At 42.2% G+C, this 23,888-nt stretch overlaps 1 protein-coding gene across 3 annotated transcripts in view; it reads left to right on the forward strand.

Annotated features, from left to right (window-relative positions):
* The window catches only part of AKAP13 (A-kinase anchoring protein 13), a 207,430-nt gene that overhangs the window by 134,471 nt on the left and 49,071 nt on the right, over positions 1-23,888 (forward strand). For all 3 annotated transcript variants that reach the window (XM_079318214.1, XM_079318215.1, XM_079318216.1), the window contains 3 exons: positions 10,498-10,579; positions 14,311-14,447; positions 20,869-21,215. In XM_079318214.1, coding sequence (XP_079174340.1) covers positions 10,498-10,579; positions 14,311-14,447; positions 20,869-21,215 — 566 coding nt within the window. The remainder of the gene's footprint in view (positions 1-10,497; positions 10,580-14,310; positions 14,448-20,868; positions 21,216-23,888) is intronic.

A 23,888-nucleotide genomic window follows, 5' to 3' on the forward strand; every position in this document is an offset into this window, starting at 1 on the left:
TCCTTTTGCCCAGTGCTGTCATTAGAAATTTAAACTTAATGCAAACCCAAGCCGTCTTGCCTGGTGAACTGACTCGGAAGGAGGAAAGTACTTTTTTTTTTGTTGTTTCTTTCTCTGCATGAAGGCGTGAAAAACAAAACACTTTGGTGACACTATTTGCATTGGATACGGAGATCGGTTTTTTTGTTGTTTTCATTTTTCTCCTGAATTAGACCTGCCGTGGCTGAGCCTACCTTCTGCCTTTCCACTGGGAGCGTCAGTATTCCTGCTGCACACATCTGGCTTTTGTTCTCTTTGCAAGCAGGATTTTCATTCTGGTGCTTTTTGGATATCAAAGTTGTCTGGAAAACATCTTTATATTATTATTACTGTAACGGGAAGGCTGATACCATTCTTAGCAGTCGCAAAAAAAAAATAATCCTGTATGTATAAAGCTGTCTTCAAATACCTTTTGTTTGCTATAAGTTCCTGCATTGCCTGTAAAAGCAAATTTGTTCCGAGAAGACTTTATCAGCCGGGAGCAGCGCTGGGATTTTCATTTTCCTGTTGAGAAGCTCGGGCAGCTGGTGTGCTGAGCACGGGGACTCCTCTGAGCACAGATGTGAGAGGTCTGGGGCCGTGGTCAGCCCAGGGTTCATGGTGGGCTCTGCTCCTCTGCTCCCGGCTCTTTGGACAAAATGTACGAACGCCACAAGAGGCGATACAGCCTGTGCGACATTTCCAAGGTGGACAGGACTGTAGATGTTGTGTTGTTAAAGGTATGATGTTTGGATATGTTTATTTACCCTTCTCTATCTGCAGGGGATCAGTCTGTTCCTTGCTGTCCTTGTGTCCCTCGGGATGGTGCAGAGGGGAGGGACAGGTGGAAGAGCTCTTCCCCTTCACCATGGAGATGATTTTGAATGTTATCAAACCATATAATTTCAAATATTATTATCTCTGCAACTAGGTAATCTCTTGTGGCATGCACTCTTTGGGTGAGCTCCCTGGTCATCTTCTCTTCCCTCTGCCCTTAAACAGTCCCTGATTTGAAATCCCAGGTGGGTTTTTAGTATGAGGGGGAAAGGGTTTCCATTTCCAGTGCTTACTTTTGTGGTTGAAAGGCACATGCTCCCCAAAAGATGCATTCTGCCAAAAAAAGGCATGGTGGATCTTCCTTTGCCTCTGTTTTTTGTTTGTGTTAGAAGGGTTGCTGTCAGTCTTATTGTTTGGGTGTGATTTTGTCTGAGGATGGGTTGGAGCAAGAATCAGGAGTGGCTCTTGGCTAATTGTCCCAGTGTGTTCCTCCTCTAATCTAAAATTAGCAAGTGCTCCACCAAATGGCACAATGGCAGTCTGGGAATGTCCTGTCTCTGTAACAGCTTTGTGGAGCTTCAGCAGTTTCCTGGCAGAGTGGATGGAAATAGGAGAGAAGCCAGAGGGACTGCAAAACACAGCCCAATTCAGAGATCTTAACTGCTGGAAGAGCATTTCCTTTCCCTCTCCTTTTTTCTCTTTTCTCTTCTTAGCTGAAGCAGTGGGATTCTACATGATCATATGGCTTCTTTTTTTATGATTTTTGGTTCATGCTCTGGTTTTCAAGTCAAGACAAGAATATTTAACAAATTTATTTTCAATTAATTCTTGTTCTACTTTATCTGCACTAAAATAGACCTAGCTCTTGTTAACTTGGTTTGTTATGAATGAAAATGTTTTCCTTTAATTCAATGTGCCCATTGGTTTTTGGTGGCACAGATAACTGTAAGGTTTTTTCTCTACCAGCTCGATGGTTTTTTGAGTATTTTAGAACTCTGATGTTACTGATGCTGGTTGAGGATTGAATCCCATGATACTCAGTCCACAGACTTAAATATGTCCATAGTCATGGAGTATGAGTCATTGAAAATGTTTTGTATTTCTATGAAAGGACTGCTTAATAATTCTTGGGAGGAGACCTGGTACTTCTGACAATCTTGGTTGCCAATAAAAAAGCACAATCTTCTTTTTTATGAAGAGTATCTTAATGCCTGGGTTGAAATACAATTCACTAGAATTATCCAACTTCAGTGTTTCTGATGTCACCATTTCCTTAAATTAGTTTTTGTTCAGCAAAGCTCATATTTTATAACAAAATGTGGCTCTTGTTAGTTCCAACTGATATTTTCCTAATTGAGTTTCAGAACTGTGGGTTCTACTGTCTGTTCCTGCAAATGACTCAGTGTCCATATATGTGTGCGTGTGTGCACGCATTGCTGCTCCCAACATGGGCTGTACAGCCTGCAGATGTTTAAAATAGGAGGGTGCTAGTGACAGCTACAGCTACCATCAACTCCAGCTCGATTTTCAGTCATCCATCATGTTTTCTCTGGTTTCTATAGCATAACTGTAGATGAAATTAAAGTTTGATGATCTGGGGATCCAAGCCAGCACTCGAGTGCGTCAGTGGCAGATCATCTCTTGACGTTAATGGGAGTTGGATCAGGCCCTTAATGAGGGAGCTGGGGGTGGGGTTTCTGTTGGGTTTGGTTTTCATTAAAATGCTGAAATAAAACTGTACCTTATCTAGGCCATAGTGTTTTAGAGAGTTAAGAGGACAGGGCTTCTTAAATATTGAAAAGCAAGTGCATGTCCTTAGAAAACAGCAAACCCAAATCGGATCCACCAAGAGTGTTTGAGCTGATGAAATTTTAACAAGATACCTGCAAAGCACCAAACAGCTTTCAGTTTGGCTGCAGGTTGGCTCAGATAAGCTGTTATTCCTTTACTAGTAGATGAATATGTTCTTTGCTTCATTCAAGATAGGGAACTCAGAAATCATAGAATTGTTTAGGTTTAAAGGACTCTTAAGATCATTGAGGCCAGCCAGTAACCCAGCACTGTCAATCCACCTCTAAACCATGTCCCTCAGTGCCACGTCTGCACATCTTTTAAATACCTCCAGGGATGGTGACTCAGTCATAGGAGAGAAAATCAGCTGCTGAAAAAGGACAATGTGGTGAAGAAAGAAGATCTTGTGCCATTGTGGGTACCAAATGTTTATAGATGAGATGATATTGGCGTTGATTGCATCCATTCTTAGATACAGTTGTGAAAGAATTTTTGGTTCCTACCCATTATTTTGCAGTACATGTGTCATATGAAGGGCCACTGTCTTGAGGCTCAAATTTTCCATGTTTAGATTGAGCCTGAAACAGTGGCTTGTGAAGTTATGAAGAAAATGAACCTCAGCAATTTTGAGGGTTGATGCACACAATTATTTTTGGCTTTAGCATGGTTTCTTCCTCCTCTCCGCATATGAAAAAGCAAGAGGCAGCAGGTTACCAGCAGTGTCCCAATCCCTGTTGGAGGCAGGACTTCATCTAGGAAGACATTCCTTACTGTGGGAGATGTGAGGCCCTGGCACAGCTTGTCCAGAGAAGCTGTGGGATGCCCCGTCCCTGGAGGGGTTCAAGACCAGGTTGGATGGTGATCTGAGCAACCAGGGAAGTTATCCCTGTCTGTAAGAGAGGTGTTGGATTTGGGTATCTCCAAGGTGCCTTCCAACCCAAACCATTCTATGATTCCATGATTCTGTGTCCTTCACTGGCTCCTGCAGCAATGCAAACTTGATGAACTTGGATCCTGAACTTAGTGAACGCTGGGAAGCCTGGATAATGCACAGACAACATAAAAATTTGCTGTCATTGTTCCTGCTGGGTTTGCATTGTAGCAGATGAGGGAGAAGTTGTGGGGTGTGTGGGATGTCTGCTTGTCTGAACATTTTGCTGAGCTCTGAGCAGCTACGTGCAGGGTAAAGCAGTCTGTGCTATGTTATTGCAAGCCCAAAATGGGAAGTCTCAGTGTGCCCATGTGTGCCTTGGCAGCCCCGTCTCATTTTTATGTTGTGCCTGCTACCACAAATAAAACTGTCCAGGGACAGGATACCAAAACCACACTGGCTGGCACCTTGCAGATACATGTGAAGTCAGACAGGCATTGAAATGGGGATGAACAGGCAGTGCTTTGCAGAGTTACAAAGAGTTAGGCATGTTTGGGAATGGGAGACTGAGTAATTGCAGCTGGGAATGTTTTCTAACAGGTTTTTCCTAAATCTTCATTTCACCTCTGTATGTGAATGCTGAGGCTGTTATGGGTAGGCATCAAGAGTAAGTTTTTTCACAGCTGGGGCAGTGAGCTTTGATTTTTCTGCTTTTCAGATGGACCAATCCCATTCAGCTTCCAAATGAAGATCAGAACATTATTCATGAAATTAAAAACTGCATTAATTATTAATGAAGGTATTTTGAAATTAAAAGGGTAGCAGTATTAATTAGTTGTTCTGCTTCCTGGCTGCTCTGGTAGCTTTACTCCAGCACCAGGGAAGATCTGATGGAATGATCTGTGCCTACATAAGGCAAAATGCCATTTACAGCATCCTAACCTAAAAATATATGGAGAAGTCCTTGAATTAACTGAAACTAGGCTTTCTTACATTTTATGTTGAAGTTTTTCTTCTTTATTGACACATAAGTAAGTTTATTCCTTCTTTGGAGTTGATCTGGGAAAAGGATGTCCCCAGCTGGTGGGTGTGTGGTGTCCATCAAACTTTGTGTGCCTAAAATGACCGAACTTTAATCTGACATCTGTCCATGCTGTTCTGGTCATTGAAGGACAGAAGGAGAGAAGTGTCTTTAGAATGTGTAGAGAGTTTTTGAGTTTTCCTGTTTGTAGAAATTCATGTAGAATTACAGCTGGGAGAGCAACTTAAATGAAATTATTGTGTTTTCTCATTAGGCACATACATGTTGTGGCAATTTTGCTCTCATATTAGTTAAGAGATGGGTTTTTCTACAAAGCCAGTGCTGTTATTTTTGAAGCTTAATTAAAGTCTGTTGACTTTTAGTTTTGCTCATGGAGGACATCCCAGTGCCAAGGGGTGGAAAACGTACTTGGGGCACACGTTCCTTTTCCCAGCTGGGACATTGCTGGGGGATAAATGCACTCTAGGAATTTAGTGTTGCTCTTACACCACACAGAGCTAATTTATTCAGTCATGTAACATGTCCTGTGCTTGTAGGAGCCTTTTTTGGTGAAATCCTTTAATACAGTTTTCTATAGCACTGCTGGATTGTTGCTATGAGAGAGGTGAGTTTGCACCTCATTGAGAAAATGTCCTGATAGAGTGTCACCAGCTCTGTAAAGGTAAAAGACTCAATGTAGCATATTCACAGTGCTAGAAGACAAATCTCCATAGAAATCATTGCAGAAATTCAAGTATTGTCCCTTTTGGCATACATTTGAAAATGTCTTTTTGTTCTACATCCACCTGTTAATATCTTCCCCCAAATCTAAGAAAATACACAGGAAGATTACCTAAATAATTTCAATAAAAATAAATGTGGAATTTGCAAGCAAATTGATATGTCTGCTCTTAATATTGTCTGGCAAGATGATTGCCAAGGCAGTGATTTTTGCTCTTGATATGAGTTTTGTATGTATGGAGTCTTTCTGCAGCAACAGATGTTGAAGGAAAACAGTGGAAATTCCTTCCCCAGATGCACTATCCTTCATGCTCCTTTTCAAACTATTTCAGAGGATCTTGAAAGGTGGTTTTTGTGAAGGGGGTAAATCAACTGTTGCTTTTGTTTCTAGTGCAGGAATTGCAGCAACTGGAAAATTTCATTGTAAACGGAATTGTAAAGTTAAAAGTTGGTCAGCATAAACATTGAATTCCAGTTATGTGTATAAATTTCTTTAGTCCTGTAGGAAATTTTCAGGAACAGGAAATTCCTAGAAAATAATTATAACATGCATAGAACTTCTAAGAAAATCATTATATAATTTCTGCTTATGAAAGAAATTGAATTTAGAGTATTGCTGTTCTCTACTACTTTTATTCTACAATGGATATTTAAAATGTATATTACTTCAATGTGGTGCCCAAGTACTTAATGATACACTAAGCAAGCTACAATTACTTCCCTAAATATTTTCCTATGTGCAGTAGTATCTGGTTTTAGCTGCAAGGTAGATCATAGTCTGGAAGTGGGGGAAAATAAAAGGAGAAAAATGGAAACTTGCACATTTAGGACAAAGTTAAAATAATATGGAGGGAAGATGAATCTCTAGGGATCTGCTAGGAAATGGAAGTTAAAGTCATCTGGTTCTTTGTGCTCTGGAGATGTTGATTTATATCACAACCAGTGAGGTTGACAAGTGCAAACTTTTGCAATAGCAAAAGATTTCCTGGAAGGTCAGTGTGTTCTCTTCATTGTGAAATGGAAGGCAAGAAGAGTTAAAATAAAACCAGAGGGAGAGAAAAAAGACTTTTCCATGCTGGAAATGTAGGAGAGGCTCCCAAGGTGCCTGTTCCTAGTGAGCCTTCACTGCACAGCTCTGCCCTAGATATTTATTGTTGGAGTGTCTTTGAGAAGGAGTTCCTGATCCTGGTTTTAAGGACAGGCACCACACTGGAGTGGGTCAGATAATTCCTTTTCCAAGACCAAGGGAAGATGAAGGAAGAGCCTGGGACTGGAGCTTGGGGTCACTCCCTGTTCCTGCAGGACAGAGAACACCTCAGCCCCAGGTGCCTCAGCTTGGCCAGCACTGTCCTTTTCTGGTGCATTAAGTCACATCAAGGTTCAAGTTCAGAGTCTGCAGGAAGATGTCCCTGAGAGTCAGGAAATACCTGTGTGTGCCCAGAAAGACAAATGGAACCATCTGCTGCTTGCATCTCCAGCTGGTGTCCCAAAGGCCTCTTTGAACACAGAAAATCCTGCAGGATTCAGTCTCTGGTGCCTGGGGATGTGTTCCCATGATTCATTCTGTGTCTGAGCTGCAGATAAACACATTCAGGCTTCTGTATGGAAAAATAGCTGGTTCTCTCCTGGCATTTCTTCAAAAGCTGTGCATTGAGACTGTGTTCCCAGAGGCTCTTTCAGATTCCCTGTGCCACTGGAGCAGCACTGCATCCTCTGCTCCCACCGCAGAGACTTGGGATGCCTGGGACCACTGAGCTATAATCAGTGTGGGCAAGCAACAAAGTGTGGGGCTTTTATCATCTTCTGTGGCCACCAGCCTGTGGTCCTGTCCTTGGCCTTCTCTCACCAAAACAAGAAACTGCAGGGAGAAGGGAGGAGTTTTCTCACATGCACGGCACACGTGTCTGTGAAATCCCAAGTCAAGCTCATTTCAGATTTCTCTGGTGCATTCTCCAGCTCCTGATGGTCAGATGCTTTTATAAAGATAATTTCCTCTCCAGCTCTTACTGTTTGTACCTGTAGTCAGCAGTCCTGAGTAAACACAAGCAGAATTCAGGTTGAGGAGAGATCCCAGTATCAGTGTTGGGCTGTGGATAGTGGGGTTTGTGCTTTAGTATCTATGGACCACCCAGTTCCCTGAGACTGTGCAGTAAACCTCCCTCAGAGCCTGTCTGGGCTCGTTTTGGCCTGGGGAATATTTGTATATAGTAGTGGTTTCCTTTGTTTTTGTTTTGATGGTGATTATTATTTTTCCTGAATTAGGGCTACTGAGATAAATATTTGGTTTCTAATGTTTTATTTTGTACATAATTAAGTATATCTGAAGCAGCACCTTAAACCTCAGTGTTACTCTCTCATTACTTTTTTAATAGAGAAAAGCAGACGTTTTCAATAGTTGGCAAAGCCACAGGACTGAGGAGAGAGCTGGCTGGGAAATGGGAAAAATGCTCAAATCTTTTTTGAAAAAATGCCAATGTCTATAATGCATTTTCAGTGAATGACTCAATTGGTTCTATTAAAGGAAAATATATAATGGTAATTCAGCCTAATATGGCTTATTCAACAGACAGCTTGAACCTCTTCCTATTTTGCTTTCTTACTGTTAATTACTGAATGGGATGTTTAATTATTGATTCCCAGTAGTAGATATCAGTATAAATCAAGAGTAGTTCCTTTGAATTTGATGGTGATTTGTTTAAAATTAAGAAGGGTCAGACTCTTGAGGAGGAGGGAGGGAGGTGGAAGTCAGTCAGAAGGAGATAGAATTTGATTTTGTGTCTGAAATGGGTCATTCCTTCATTGGTGTGGACTTGAGAACACTTGCATTTGTGCTGTGTGTGTTCTGCCTCAACCTCTAGATTTGCCTTTAATAGGATACAGGAAAGTGTGGTACAAATTTATTCTGCTTTGTCTGGAGAGAAAAGAATAATAGTGTGATATTTATTGACTTTACAGTCATGAAGTTGACTTTGCAGCTCTTTTAAGACTAAATGTAGAAAAACTTCTGAGGTTAAGTTTAGATGCTAAGGTTAGATACCACACAGCCTTGCTGAGAACAGGGAGTGTCTTCTGTTGAAAGAAAGAGAGTGTTACCCACTGTCCATGCAACAGTTAAAATGCAACATGCTCGTGTCACTTTGGAAAGCAAAAAAAAAATGTTTTGAAGTTTTGCTTAAAAATCCTTTCTCAGTTTGAAGACTGCTTCTCTTCTGCTCACTGCCTCTCATTGAATATAGATGTATTGTATGTAAAGGGGAGGAAATGAGTATACAGGTGTGTGTGGAGCAGAGGTGCAGGGAGCACTGGGATCTTAGATGTGTGTGCATAAAGAGGTGTGATGGGGTCTTGGGTGAATGTCTGTATAATGCAGGGGGTAAGTGCTACAAAGTGCACATGATCCTTAAGAAAAGTAGTCTGCAAGATTCCATGGAGGTGGGAGACACAACCAGGTGGGATGTAGACTGAGGTCACCCCGAGACCTGACTCCGTAGAGCTCAACATCTCCTTCACCTCTCCTGGGAGACTCCTGCTCATTTTTCCACTCTCAGAACTTTTCTGTTCCTTCCCAGTCTCTGTCAGCAAGAGCTGCTGACTGGGGAAGGTCATGGCATCCTCTCCACTGGAGGATTTTAAGGGCACATTGGATTAGGACCTCTCAGATGATAATTGAGCCTGACTTGGCTCAGGGACTAGCTGACCTGTCAAAAGCCCTCCCAACCCCATTTTGTCATCACACAAGTATGGAGGAGGACAAAACCTGAGGAAGAAAAATGTGCTGTAGCAATTATGTGGCAGGTCTGGGGCAGTGCAGGGTTGCCTGTGTGGTGTGGAGAGTGGGAGGTGAGCGAAGGTGCTGGCAGGAGCCCCTGGGGTGACAGGCAGGGGACACAGCCAGAGCAGGGACAAGCCAGCCAAGGACTGCAGCAACACATTCCATGATCTCAGTGAGAGAGGAAACAAGGACGTGGGTCATTAGTCAAAGCAGCACGTCAGGTCAAGGGTAGGAGAGGCTTGGTTTTAATTTATTTAAACAAATAAATAATAGGAAGGCAAGAGCAGTGCATTTCATAACATAGGAGAAAGGAGAACATTGAGGGGTTGGGAGTACAGCAAGGGCTGCAACAATGGAGCAGGGTCATGGAGGAGATTTGAACACAGAGGCAAAAAGTAAATAGTAAAAATTCACTATTTGAAAGGGAGGAAAGGAAATTATTTCAGGAGATAAAAGGAAAGCCAGAGAGTGGGTAGGAGAAATACTTGACATATAAAATCAGGCTAAGTCATCCATTTCAGTAGCTTTCTTTTAGATACAGCTTAACATATGAGATCCTGTGTGTTGAGGCAGGTCAGGAAGGGAAGTAACTTCTGGGTTTTGTGGTGTGGGACAGGTGAGATTTGCATGCATTTGACAGTAAGTAAAGGCATTTGGCTCAGAGAAATGGCAGAGAGAGTAAAGGGGCTTCCAGCTGCAGACAAAAGTGATGGGAAGTGAATGTTGGATGAGCCAAGGGCTGTGGATAGTCCAGCAGGCTTCTGAGTCAAAATGTTGGACAACACAACCCGAGTGAGGAAGATGAAAGCGCAGGCAGAGGGAGGAGGAGGCTGAGAACAGATCAGTCATCCTTGCTGAAGGACTGGGAGTCATGGAAAGGGTGAAGGGCGGAGTGAGGTGATAAGGGCTGATGTTGAAATAAGCCATGTGATGTGTCTTAGTGTTAAAATGGGTGTTTCTATCATCATTTCAGTTAATGCAAGCCCAAAGTGCTTCTGGTTCTCACCATGACCTGGGCACTTCCCAAGCCCTGGATTCCACATCACCAGAGCATTTTGCTATCTCTGAGCTAATTATCTGTACAGAAATATAGGTGATAAGGAATTTCTATTCTGTAGGCAGTGAACTGAGGCATAAAACAGAGGATTATTTTCTTATAGCCCTGCTACAAATGGAGGTGGGACTTGAAGCCAAGGTTATCCAGTCCTCTGCTAGTAGCTTCAACACTGACTCATCTTCCCTCTGAGCTCCTTCCTTGAGCAGGAGCCACCTTCACATCAAACTTTCCACGGAGAAATTAAAGGGTTTTGGCATATTCTAATGGTTTGTTTAGCGATGCAAAAAAAAAAGACTAAAATCGTATGTTACTTTTGACACTTTTATTATTGGGAAAAAATGAAGCCATAGCTCTGTATCTGCTGCTTGCTGCAGAGGGGTATTGGAGAAGAGGCTGGCAGGGGTGTTGGTGAGAGTGGCCTTTCCCTGATGGGCTGTGCTGTTTTGCAGATAAACCGTGAGAGCTGGTGCCCGCTGGAGCCCTGTCCCGACTCCTCCCTGCTGCAGCGCAAGCGCACGCCGGACTCTCCAGGTGAGCTCTGTGCTGAGGGCAACTCCACACCTGCAGCTCTCCTCCTCCTCTGCCCCTCCTGGGCTCCCTGTTCTTGACATCCTGGGGAAAACACATAAATTAAAGAAACTGCGTAATGGCTGTGCTGTGAGTCACAGTTAGCACATGGCTGCAGCACTTGACTAGCAGGGAGCTGGGTGGTGTGTCACCGTCTCAAATAACTCTGCTTTTCAAGTGCTTCACTATTTTGACTTTTCCCCCCCACTTTTTTTTTCCTAAATAAACTTGAAAGATGTTGCAGGGAGCATACAGACATGGTTTCTATTTGCCTTTCTTTAGTGTCATGCTTCATTTGAGACCTAAGTATTCTGGTTTATACAAATCCCAATACTTTCACGATTAACACAAATCTTGTATCAATTATCACATAGCTTAAAGGATAAGACGATAAAAGAAAAAAAAAAAAAAAACCAATAAATTGAGCTCCTAAATCCGTATTTAGATCCAAATCAGTGGCTTGAGATTTTTACTTTCCCCCCTCCCCAGAAGTTGCCATGATTCCAGGCTCAGGAAGCAGGAAAGCTGTTCAGAGCCATTGTTCCCACACCCTGCCCAGTGGCTGTGCCAAGCTCCCATCCCAGCCCTGCGTGCTGGCTGGTGCTTTCTGGCTCTTCCACTGGGACAGAAAATCTAGTCTGGGCAAGCTTCAAAGAAGGGTTGGTGTCCAAGATAAGAAAAAAAGCATTTCCTTTCACTGGATTGTGTGTGTTTGAAACAAATAGAGTAATTTATCAGGGCCCTGAATGGGGGCTTTGCTTAGGCTGCTCATGGAGAGGAGGCTTCTTGCCCTGCTGTCCTTATGAGCAGTGGTCTCACCCAAATCTCCTTCAGTTTATCTGAAAAACTTGAAAGAAAATGAGTGTCAATGTGAAATTTAAACTCAGCCTTTTAAACTGTAGTTTAAGAAGAAATAGTGCGGGTTAGTGACCTGAGGGGTTATCCTAAATAGATGTTCTGGCTCACATCAGAGTTAAATAAGTGCTTTTTTATTAAAATAAACCAAACAAATAAAAATACTGCCCTTCATAGAAGAGTCATTAACATCAATAGCTGTTTCAAGAGTGTTTTTGCAAGAGAACCTGTGATATTGCCATGTCTCTACTGATTGTATCTGTGAATCCTTTGCCTCTTGGTACAGTATTTTTATGCTTCAGGTAATAGTTACTGCAAACCATTTGTCTGCAAAACTACATGGACTCATTGGACTTGCCAAATATATAATCATGTATTCCTATGGATCACTATCAGTTGCACACTTATTAATTATCTAATGTGATATTACACTATAGAAATATAATATTAATTATGTAATTAGGTAGCTGTATATACAAATTTATATTAATAATTATAATAATGCATGTCTGTAACACACACATAAAGAGGTTTTTAACTAAATGTGCTCTCCAGATGGACTGAAGCAGCAGAAGGAACTCAGGTTATGCAGGTTCTGGCCTTTCTAGAAATAATATTGTTACTGCACAGGCATTCTCCTGCTGCTCTGTGGTGCTGGACAGTGTAGAGAGGGCAAGAAAAATCTGGCAATACTTAGCAGCAATAAAAGCACAAGCTGTCAATGTGGCTAACTTAAAAATACAGTACTTGATAAGGAAATAGGCCTTTTTCATCTGCTCAAAGGACTTGGAAGGACAGAGACTTCAGGTCTTAGAAGGTAACTCCAGAAATTGGAGCTTCTTGTTTTCTGTCAATGCTTTTGAAATCAGATGTGCAGAGGATTGTAGCAGGTACATAGTTATCAGCATGAATTGAAGGGCTCAGCCCTGGCTTGGAGAACACAAGAATTTGGAAAATATACAGAAGAAATTGCTTGGAAAAGTTCTTCCTAGGACTTTTTTCTCTGTATTTTTTTGCCTTTATATTATGCACAGAAGTGTTGCCAGGGGTTTGAGACACAGAGCCTGGCTTTGTGCAGCGCCTGTGCAGTTCAAAACAAACCCAGAGAACTGAGAAAAGGGGAGGGAGAAAATGGAGAAAATACACACACCTGCAACCAAAAATGAAGGAGAGAGTGGGGAAGAGAGGGTGTGGGAAGGAGATTCTCAGCACAAAAGAGCTGAGCTGTGTGGAGGGGTCCCCATCACCCTGCTCCTCATCATCCTCCTTCCCTCTGCTTCATCTCCTCTGCCCTGGGGGGCTCCTCCCGCCGAGGCTTCGCTGCCTGTCGTGCTGGATCCTCAGGGTGAGGTATCCATCCCTCTGCACTCTGAGCTGTCCCCACTGCTGTTCCAGTGGAACGTGGCTGGAGCCCCGTTGTTTTTCAGTCTGGGCTGTGGACATGCTGTGCTGGCTGCCAGCTGGAGGAGCAGCACCTGGCCCGTGGCCCCACAGCCGCTCCGTCTCTTCTTTCCCTTCATCCCCCCCTTGTCTCTCCCCTCCCTCCTCCCCCTCGCTGATGGAAAAGCAGTTCAGATTTTCCAGGTTTACTGAAAGGGGAGCAGGAGCAGCTGCAGCATCCAATAAGTGCTTTTCCAATTCTCCACAGTGTGGAAATTCCTCTATGGGATAATGGGGTTTCTGACTGGCTTCGACTGCCCCTGCCCTAAATGGGGACAGCCCCACCACTATCAAAGAAATTCTGTTTTCTCCAGAAGTGGAGTCACTCCAGCAGTATGGGGTATTCCATAGCTGCTGTCAGGCACAGATTAAGGATGGGGAAGGCAAAGAAATGACCTTAAGCTACCCAAACCTGTTGTCCTTTCACTGATGTTTAAACTTGATGTCACCAAGGATGCAGTTAGTGAGGTATAATTTATTATTTTATTGCCCTGACTCTTCTCCAGACAGCTGAGCACATTTTGGATTTATTTAGTTATAGAGGAGGTCCAAAATAGCACCTTGAAAAAAAATCAAACAAACTAATAATTAGAAAATATTTTGACCTGGGACATTTGAGTGTTCAATTTTTCCAAAATTATCCTTAGTACTTTTGCCTGAAGGGTGAACAAATAAAATATGTACAGACATTTCCTAGGCAAATACTTGTTAAAGGTTTTGGAAAGAGGCTTTTTCAGGGGCTGCAGTCTACTTCTGTACTCCTGATTAACCTAGTGCAAACAGCTGGAAGCATTTGAGAAAAAAAAAGAGATGCAACATGCTTGTATTTCAATGCCAGGAGTTATGAAAGGTGAGAGTTTTTTAAAAAAATAACTTAGTTTTTGAATCTTGAAAAGTAAAGCTTGTCATGGAATTCACACTAGTGCTTTTTCAATAAGGAATGTAGAAGAAGAAATTAAATAATTGTCCAAATATGTGCTTGGCATTTGGAGGGAATTGATTCTTTGAGAAAGAAAGCAAATATTGACAAGTTATTTTTTTATACTTATTGAATATGAAGCTAATTTTGCAGTTGTTGCAATTGATAGGAAACATCCCATTATGCACTGTATGGGATACCTCATATGCAGTATATTTATCAGCACCTCAAGCTACAAGTGTTTGCAGCTGTTCCATGCAGAATTTTAGTTTGCACCATGTACTTCAATGATACACTTAAAAAGGAGTTTTAAACTCTGGAATAAATAATTTGAGATTTCACAGGCAATTTTGGGAGGTGAACAGCTTTATTTTTAAAGTTGTGTGTTTTGAATCCTGGAATTCACTGAGGGAATGTGAGTCTGCTGTGTGGATGCTGCAGAAAGCCTCAGGTTGTGACTCTTTGTGCTTTGCTCCTGCAGAATGTGAGAACTTCTTGGAGGATGGGCTGAGCAGCGTCTGTGCCTCGTCACAGGGTGGACTTAAAAGAGAGTCTGGGAGTGAGTCTGACCTCTTCCCCTTGCCTGGTGATGGGATGGAAGACCTTGTCTTTGGCAAGGTAAGATATGGGATAATGGTTAAAAAAGCCCCTGATAAACCCATAGAGCACACACAGATCATCCTGGTTTCACTGGTGAGTTGGAAACCTGGCAGTGATTATCGTGGAACCGAGTAGATGGGAAGGATCCAGTCTCTTCCTCGGATGCAGCAACATGAGGGATGTATTTACTTGCAGCAGAATTCCAAAAGCTGTGCAGCCCCCAATGGTTAAAAAAATGGGAGTAATTTTGTCTGTCCAAAAGTAAATCAGGCACCAGAGGAGCAGTTGAAAAAGTGGATTTTCTTGCAAGGTCGTTAGGGATTGCACAGGCGATATGAGATCCGTCTTTAACTCGTGTAACAAAGAGCTTTTCTCCAGCAAACTGTGACCTCTGTGCTGACACCTTCAGATTTATATGCTGTAATTCTCAGAGGAACCTGTGTTTTTCTGTAAACTCAGTGTCATAGGAAGGAAACACTCATTCTAAGTACTTCAGGCCAATTCCAGGGAATAGTTTTGTTGCCTATGTGACATACCTCTAATGCCTGTTCTCATGCAAGTAGAATGAAAGTGTTTTCAAGTTTGCTTAAAATCAACAACAGAAGTCATTGCTAACCTTAGTCATCCCTGTGCCCTTTGTGTAGCTGAGGAGTGGGAGAGACCTGAGAGACAGAGCTGGCCTCCTGAGCTGAGAATGTCTCCCTTTGGCATCAGTTTTTTTCATCTATGTCAGAGCAACCTGAATTTATTCAGGGCATCATTAGGTTTTTGCTCTTGAAGAATCATCTTGCTGGTAATTTATATTCTTCTTGGTGTAAGCACATGATGAAAAAGCATCCAAAAAGAATCTAGTGATGTAGAATCAAAAGGGATGTGACCCTTCTTTAGAGCAGCCATCACTATGGTCTCCATGAAATCCCACTCTTTGGTTCAGCTGCAGCTCACAGGTCTGAGCAGGCACAGCTCCTACTCTGAGAAACTTTACTCTCAGAGTACCTTTCACAATGGCTTTCTGAGAAATGTATTGAATGCAACAGAATTCTGTTTGCTGAAATCAAATCAGATGATGGTGAATATTTTCCAGCAGGATGGGAAACACCACAGCCCAGGCTGAGTGATCTCATGTGCTATAAATGAACAGTAAAGTCATCCTTAATGCACGTGGTAGGACACAGAGCTCACCAGCCTCACCCTTTCCCATCCTGCTGTCAAAAGGACCTGCACTGTCAGAGTACAAGGCTGTTTGGCAGAGCAGGCTGTCTCAGTTCCCTTGTGCAGAGTGACAGGATTGCAACAGCCAGCTGCCATTTGAGCATGATTTAATGCTTGTATGGGAAAGTGTGGGAGAAGAGTGCAGTGGGAGCACAGGAAATTTTATATTATACAGAATTTTAGCTCTTCCCCGTTCTTATGTGGAAAGTTTCCTTCTTTGATTATGAGAAAGAAAGATTAAATTGTACCCAGAATAGGCAGTGCCCTGTGGCAGGGATGCCATAGCAAAGGGAGGAGGTGGTGGGGAAAGCAGATCTTCCATTGCCAGTGGAGAGAGGGCAGAGGCAGGATTTTTTTTTCTCTGTAGAAAGGGAATTTCTTAATTTAGTAGCCTTTGCATTGTTCTCATTATGCAGTGGGTTGCAGACTTTGTCCTCAAATGGCTTCAAAAAAGTTCCTGAGTTGAGTTTAGGAAGTTATTCAAAGCTAATCTCAATCTCATTTGCTTTGTTTTTGTTTTCATGACGAATTTCATTGCTCGTCTCCTTTCTCAGGATTTATTTGAGTATTTTTTCAGTTAAAGTTATTTCTAAAGGACCAGAAAAACTAATTTAGTGTTGCAAGCTTGTTCCTTAATGAAATCTTTTTTGGTTTTACAGTAGTGAATGCAGGTGGTAGAAATGCAAATTATAGATATTTTTAATGACCACCAAAATTAGTGGTGGCAGTAATCTTTTGTCCAAAAAATATTGTAAGATGCTTGTCTTGGCTGTAATTGATTATTTATAAATCTATGAATTAGTACAGTTTCTGTATCAGATTGGGAAGAGACAGAATATGTTTATGAACAAAAAGAGGATATCAAACCTTTCAGTCTCATGGTGATTATTGTTATTACAAGTTCTGTTCTTGTTTCTCCTTTCTGTGGAGCAAGAGTTGAACTTCTGTCTACTGGAGTTGTTTTATTTTATTGTAAAAATAACTCCTTCTTTGTTAACTGCATAATGCATTAAAATAAATGCAGGAAGAACAAGCTGCTGTCTGTCCGAGGTCTTTGGGCTGCTTCCTTAGACATCACTTGAAATTCATAGACTGAAAGCCCTGGTTCTGTCCCAGGACCATGAAGAATTGGGGTCTGTGGGGTCACAGGTGTCTTACCCTGTCCCTGGTGTTTAGTGTGTGCTCCTCTCCCATCTCCTTCCCTTCTTCTGTGATTTTCTTTTCTGTCTCTCTCTGAGGAACGTGTGCTGAGCTGTGGAACATGAGCTGTCAGGTTCAGGGAGCTTTAACACTAAAACCTGCCCTTTTCTCCAGACTGACTCCAGGCTGTCACTGGAATGCAGAAGTTGCTTCCAAGTCTATGGCTTCAGCAAAATGTTTTGGGCTTTTTTTTTTTTTTTTTTTTTTTTTTTTTTTGCATCAGCACTTCATTCTCATGTCCTCATCATCTTCTCCCTCTCTGTCCCAGACATCCATCTGGGCAGGCTTTGCAGCATCCTCCTCCTTGAATGATTAATGCTGCATAAGGTCATTTCTCACAATCATCTGGCAGCATCCTGGGGTGGAGCCCATGTGCTTTGCTCATCTTAACTTATAACCAGCCACTGAAGTCCAGCATTACTGAGAAGCTTTTTAATGTGCCTCTTGGGAAATGATTCAGATGAAGGAAGTCAGGAGCCCCACAGATCATTGCCAAAGGAAGGGGTTGCAACTCAGTATCTTGAATGTTGTTTAATTTCTCCCTTTCTTTTGGTTTGCTCAGAGGAAATACACAAATACATAAATGTTTTGTATTTATTTTTTCAGAGTTGTTGTATCTCTTTAAAAAAAAAGCCCAAAAAAACACCCAACAGCTGTGCAGAAAAGAAACAAACCCAAAGGAATAAAAGTTTTAAGGGAAACGCTTTCACCTCCACTCCAAATCATAAAAGTTATGCTAAAGAATTAATAGAAGGCCACCACTGAGGTTAATTTTAGGGAACCTGGAGCCATAGGAAAATCCAAATAAAAAAATTACTCTGCTGGATTATATACCAAGCCAACTAAAGGTGTTGACTCCTTTAGTGGAATAGTATTCCAAATAAACTTCAGGATTCCAAGGTTTAATTTTTTTCTTTTTTTTTTTTTTTTTTTTTTTTTTTAATGCTCTAACACCTTTAATGTCTTTGAAGGTCAGGGGACAGATAAAGTTTGTGTCTCAGCACTTTACATGTTGTCATCATGGAATTGATTGAAAGAACATTTTATTTCCCCTTATCAAGACCTCCTGCAGTGGAGGGATTTAGTTGAAGAAGTTATTTTATACCCAGCCATCCCAGTGATTTCTGTTATCCCTATTCAAAGAGAAGTACATGTGTCTTTTCTCAGAATACTCACTTTTGCACCTTATCTTATTTTTTCTTAGAACTTTCTCAGCAACTGTTGAGGACAAGGAAAAGGGCCATTAGCAAACGTCTGTAAAGGCTTTTTTTGGCTATGAGGTTTGTGGTCACAGTTAAGTCCTGACTTCACTGAGGTGCTCCAGCAAGTCTAACTTAAAGAAAATTGGTGTTTCTTTAGTGTTTCCTTTTTCCTGTAAGAAAAAAACCCATTCTGTTCTGCAAAGATGGTATTTGCTTACTCAAATAGGATTAAAGAGCAATGCATATTTACTGGCCAGATAGCTAATTTTTTGCAGTGGTGACTACAATATAGATGTTTTAGATGTGTCAGCCACACTTGGCATTTTTCAGACAGAGTCATCTTTCATATCAACCATTTTCCTTTGTTTCAAAAAAACAAAGATCATTGAAATGATGGCAGAGTATTTTTAGAAGAATAAGCGTGGGCCAAAAGTTCAAGGGAATTGTTTATTGTGTGCTGTCGTCAGTCGAATGCTCAAGGTAAAAGTTAAAGTGGACCAAATGTATTTCCCTTCTTTCAAACATCTCCTTGAAATGCATTTTGTGATAAAAGCCCTCCATCTTGCTTTTTAGGGAAGTGGGTTTTGTTCTGCATTTCAAACTGCAGCAGTATTTTCATCTGGGAAATAAAAACTCCTCTTTTTACTCTAAATCCTCCCTATATAATTTGATGTTCTGCATTACTGTTTCTAGATTTGCATCCAGATTGAAAGTTTCCAAACTGTCCCACATGGCACAGCTGATGGGGTGAAGTCAGTCCTCTCCTCTCCTGCTCTGCTGCCCCAATCCCACAATCACAGAATGGTTTGGGTTGGACCTTAAAGCTCATCTTGTTCCAACCCCCTGCCATGGGCAGAGACACCTTCCACTAGACCAGGTTGCCCCAAATCCCCATCCAGTCTGATCTAATGTCTCACAGTATTTTCCTGTCTTAGGAAAGTGGCAGACTGTTTCCTCCACTGTAGGAGTATTATCCACATAATGACTACTTGATTTGTCTGTATTTAAGCAATTCAGTAAGCTCTCATCATGACTCACACAAATATCAGATTATCTTGAATACTGCTGAACGTCATCAAAAAACTTCACAGGGCTTCCATTTCAGTTCTCTTTTCTTAAAAACTTTAACTTCCTATTCAAATGTATCAAATCCAAAAGTTTGCTAGTTTACAGAACATGGTTTTCTGAAAGTCACTATTAGTATTTGACATACATTACCATGAAGTGAATGTTTTGGAGGGATGTGTTTTTAGTGTGGTTTTTAATGCTTAGTGTTTAAAAGATTCTTGTACTGCAGTGTTGTGCTGTGGATGCTCTTTTTTTTCCCCTCTGTTTCCCTTTGATGGATGTGAGAAGGGAAGCAGTGTGGCAGCATTTAGTTAAACCATCCCAGGAACATTATTGTATACCTGTTAAACTGAATCAAGAATAAAAAATAGCTAAGCTTGAAACAGGGATTCTCTCTGAATAGAGAAATATTCAGTTTGAAGATTTTTTTTAATATCTCAATTTTTTTTGTTCAGTTAAATAAAAAAATTCACTTATAGATTATATGTGCCCATCAAATAAAACACAGCAAAACAAAAGTCTGGATTGTTTAGCTCCTGCTCATCCTTCCCTCCATGGGGTCTGATGTCCATCTTTCCCTTCCAAGAATGGATTTTGTATCCAGTTGTCTTCTGCCAAATGCTTGCTGACAGCCTGCAGCCCCTGGAGCACTCAGCTGCTGCCCAGCCCTGAGCCCACTGTGTGAGGACAATTAACCTCCAGGGCTTTGCTGAATGCTCTGTTGTGTATGGCCTGACATTCTGCCTGTTCTTATTTTAAATGATACAGCACAGGGCTCTGCAGGAGGATAAATTGACACTTCCCATGTCAGTCCCTTGGGGCAAACACCGTTTCAGACTGGAGGTGCTTGTGGCCACAGGGAATGAGGGCTCTTCTGGAGCTGTGTGGTCAGCATGTGGCCTTTGGCCAGAGAGAACCAGTTTGGCTTCTATATACTGCTTTTGAAGCAAACTAAACCCAAAAATTACAGTATGACTCAAAATCTCTAATACAGGGTGGCTGTTCCTGCAGAACAGTATTTTTCGATGACATTTGGATTTGAAAAATGCTGCAAACCCTGGTATTATCTCTCTGCTTAATGGGAAGTAGTTGGGGATAGGGAATTAAGCTTTTATTTTTTTTCTGTCTGTTTTCTGCTACTGAATAATTCTCCCTTTTGTGTTGCCTGATGCAGTGGAACAGTGCATTGTCCTTGAGCTCTATGAGCCCATCCCAGTCCCACAGGAGAGGCTGGAGTTTGTCATCAGGAGTTGTGATAACCCCCTTCCCCATTACTTGCTCTCAGTAAAACTTTGGCAGTTTTATGGCACCTTGATTGATAACAGGTTTAGCCAGAAATGGTGAGAGGAGCAGGGTTTGCTGTGCAGGATGAAACACAGAATTGGGAAGAGGAAGGCAGGCAGAGGATCTGAGCTGGGAGCCTGGCTAATGGCAGCTTCCACTTGTGGGGTGGAAGAGATCACCCTGCAGAGCATTTCAGCCTCTTTTGACACCAGAGCAAAAAGTCTCAATTCTATGATGGTTAATTTTGCCTTATGCCATCATGTGAAAATCAAAATATTTGCATTTATTTAAAAATTTAAACGTATCCACTTCATTGGAAGTGTTCAGGGCCAGGCTGGATAGGTCTGTCAAAAACCTGATCTAGCGAACACCATCCCTGCCCATGGCAAGGATGTTGGACTAGCTCACCTTTAGAGGTCCCTTCCAACCCAAACCAGTCTAACTGAACTTACTTTTAATTTTTCTCACCCCAGCAGGCTGAGGAGGAGCAGTCTGCCTGCGATGTCACCAGCTCCAGCTCCTCTGCAGACGACACCGTGTCCCTGGAGAGGAACTCATCCCTGGGCAGCGACACGTCCCTCCCCTTCCCGCCCACGGGGAGCTTCACCCAGCCCAAGGACAGGCTCAGCCTGGATGGCAGCTGCAGCAACATGGTGCCCTCAGAGGGAGGAGAGAAGGAGGAGGAGCTGGACAGCATCACGGAGGTGCCCGCTCCCTCGTCCGTGCTGCGCGGCTCCATGCGGCCGCTGTCGCCCTTCCGCCGGCACAGCTGGGGGCCCGGCAAGAACGCCACCAACGAGGCAGAGATCAACCACAGGAGGTGAGGGAGGAGCTGCTTTGATTTACTCTGCACCCACTCATGCAGGTTTATCTGAGTGTGATAAAAATGAAGAGTTTATCAAAAGCGAGCACGTCGCTTTTGGTTATTTCTTTTTCATTTGGAGAGGTTAAGGCAATCTCCTAGCGTATGTTTGTTTGGTTTTTCTTAAATTAACTTTCAGGATTAAAGTACTTAATACCTACAGTGTGCTTTAGCTTTCCAGAGTAAATGGAATTACCTCGGGATAGGTCTTCCATTAGAACTGTCACCACCCCTTTCTGTACAAAGGAGTTATTGGAGTGTTAAATCTCACTGACCACAGAATAAACATGACCATTATTGCTCTGATTGTATTAAGAGATAACACAGGCACTGGGGTTTAAAAAAATTTTGTGACAATTCTTCATAATGGTGAGAAGAATTCTGTTTCACAGAATAGTTTACACCTCAGTCCCTCATGGACAGTAAGTTCCACCTAATTCATGTCCCTGGCGTTGTTCAGAAAGAGTCAAAAGAGACGTTTCCCCATCTGTTCTTTCAGAAGGTACAAGAGGGAGAGCTGTACAAGCCATGTGAGTTTGTCCAGGCTGGTGCCAAGGGGGGAAGAAGATGCAATAAAGAAAGATGCACACCAAATAGTGACTCTTTTGAGGTTCCCTGCCATGCCCTGCACTGCTCAGCATTTGGGCTGTGGGGTGTTTGGGGCCAAACCCTGTGTATTGTGAGCTCAGTGGAGCTTTGGCCAATGTTTGTAATGTGCTTTAATGCTCTCAGAGCTGGAATGGCTTTAGCCATATCCTCCTACAGCTCACAGAGGCTGCAGGCCCAGCTGTGCAGGGCAGTGCCACTCTCTGGCTGCCTATTGTGTTTTCATGGCAAACATTCTGCTGTTAGCAGAAACAGAGCCACTGCATGTGGGGCTGGATGGCATTAAATTAAAACTGACCACTCACAATGGGTTCCTGAAAATGGTTACTGACCCCTCTGGATAATCCAGGGTGAGGCAGCAGCTTCCCATCAGGAATGTATGCATCCTTCACACACAGCAGCTGTGGGTATCACTACAGGAATACTATAGACCCTTCAGGTTTTAAAGTCAATACTGTAAGCCATTCAGGATCCTCTAAGTAACATACAGTGAAAAATTGTTGTTGTTATTGTTGTTGTTGTTTAACACTGTCACCTTTTTTGGGCTTCATTCCTGGTCCCCAGGTAGTATTTAAATAAGTTAATTAATGTGTATCAAATTTTAAAAGTGATTGAAGAGTCAGCATACCTGCAGGTTTATGACAGAATGAGTCCATAAGCTCATAAACTCATTTGAGGAGATTTATTTTTAAGTGTAGGGCCTGATACATAAGGATTTCTGAGGGTAATAAACTGCATAGTTGGCAGTCACTGCTAAAACTGAACAGATGGGATTAAATTCTCCTGCATCACACTTTGGAGGCTGTTTCTGATATGAGAAAATGCATTCATTGTGAATGTAAGAAAATCTGAGTTAAAGGAACAGTAATTCTTCTCATATGTTCTCACATACAGCTACAGCTACATAAGTGTAGCTGTCATGCAAGGTAATTAAAAAGGAAAAGCTGGGTGAGTCTGTGGTGCTGATTACATTCATGTTTGTTTTTATGCTTCTTTTAGAAAGGAATTTGGATTATTTGCTGTGTTGTTTTGTTCTTTTCTTTGTTCTTTTCTTATGTGGCTGTTGTGATGTTGAGACTCTCGTTGCTAAGTGAGAAACAAATACTGAGAAAGTGAAGTGCAAACAAGTGACTTTCACTAAAATCAGTTAAATTTGGAGTGTTTGCTTATTCATTTATTTCACATGCAGTAGATGCTTTTCCAGTTGAAGGGGAAAAGTTCTTATTGCAACTTGACTTTTGCAAACCTTCCAAGTGGAGTAACGTTGAGCACAAGCCTTGGCTGAGGTTTGTCCTGCTGGATCTGTGCTGCTCCCACCCCTCTGTGCTCCCTCCCCTCCCCTGGGCACCCATGGCCCTTCTCTGCTCTGTAGGTGAGCAGCTTGCACTCACTAAATGAGGAGAAAGTAGCTGAATAAAGTGTAATTGCCACCAAAACCAGCCCAGGATCAGAGCTGGGCTGTGCAGCCAGGAAGAGGAATGGGGTCACAGGGTGCACCATCAGCTGAGTCTGAGAGGTGCTTCCTGTCCCAGCAACCACTTGCAGCCCCCATCCACACCAAAAATAGTCCTAACCTCCATGGCAAAGATAGCTAAGTCAAGCTTAGATAGAGGTGCTGATACAGGACCCAAAAAACCTACAGGAAAAAAGAGATCAGCCTTTTGTAAAATTTGATCTTTTCCACTGTTATGTGTTTCCTGCTTTTAAGAGGGATGAGCATAAAAGCTTGTTCACAGAAAAGATCGAAAAAGAAAAATCTTAAATGAAATGTAAAAAAATGCTCAGTTCTCCTTTGCTTCTCATCTTTCCTCAAATACAATTCACAGATAATCCTCATGTCTACATTTTGCTATTAAAAATATGAAGGAGACCAACAAGGCTGCACAGAAGGATGTTCATCCTTCAGCTCCTTCCTGACATTGGTAGCAGATTTGAAATGCCTGTCTTTCAGCAGTGCTGCAGTGTGTTAAACATCCAGAGAGGTGCATTTTCTGGGGCAAGAAACACCCTCGTGTTTCACTGATG

Source organism: Erithacus rubecula (genome assembly GCF_903797595.1).
Source record: "Erithacus rubecula genome assembly, chromosome: 14".
In the NCBI taxonomy this organism is placed as follows: Eukaryota; Metazoa; Chordata; class Aves; order Passeriformes; family Muscicapidae; genus Erithacus; species Erithacus rubecula.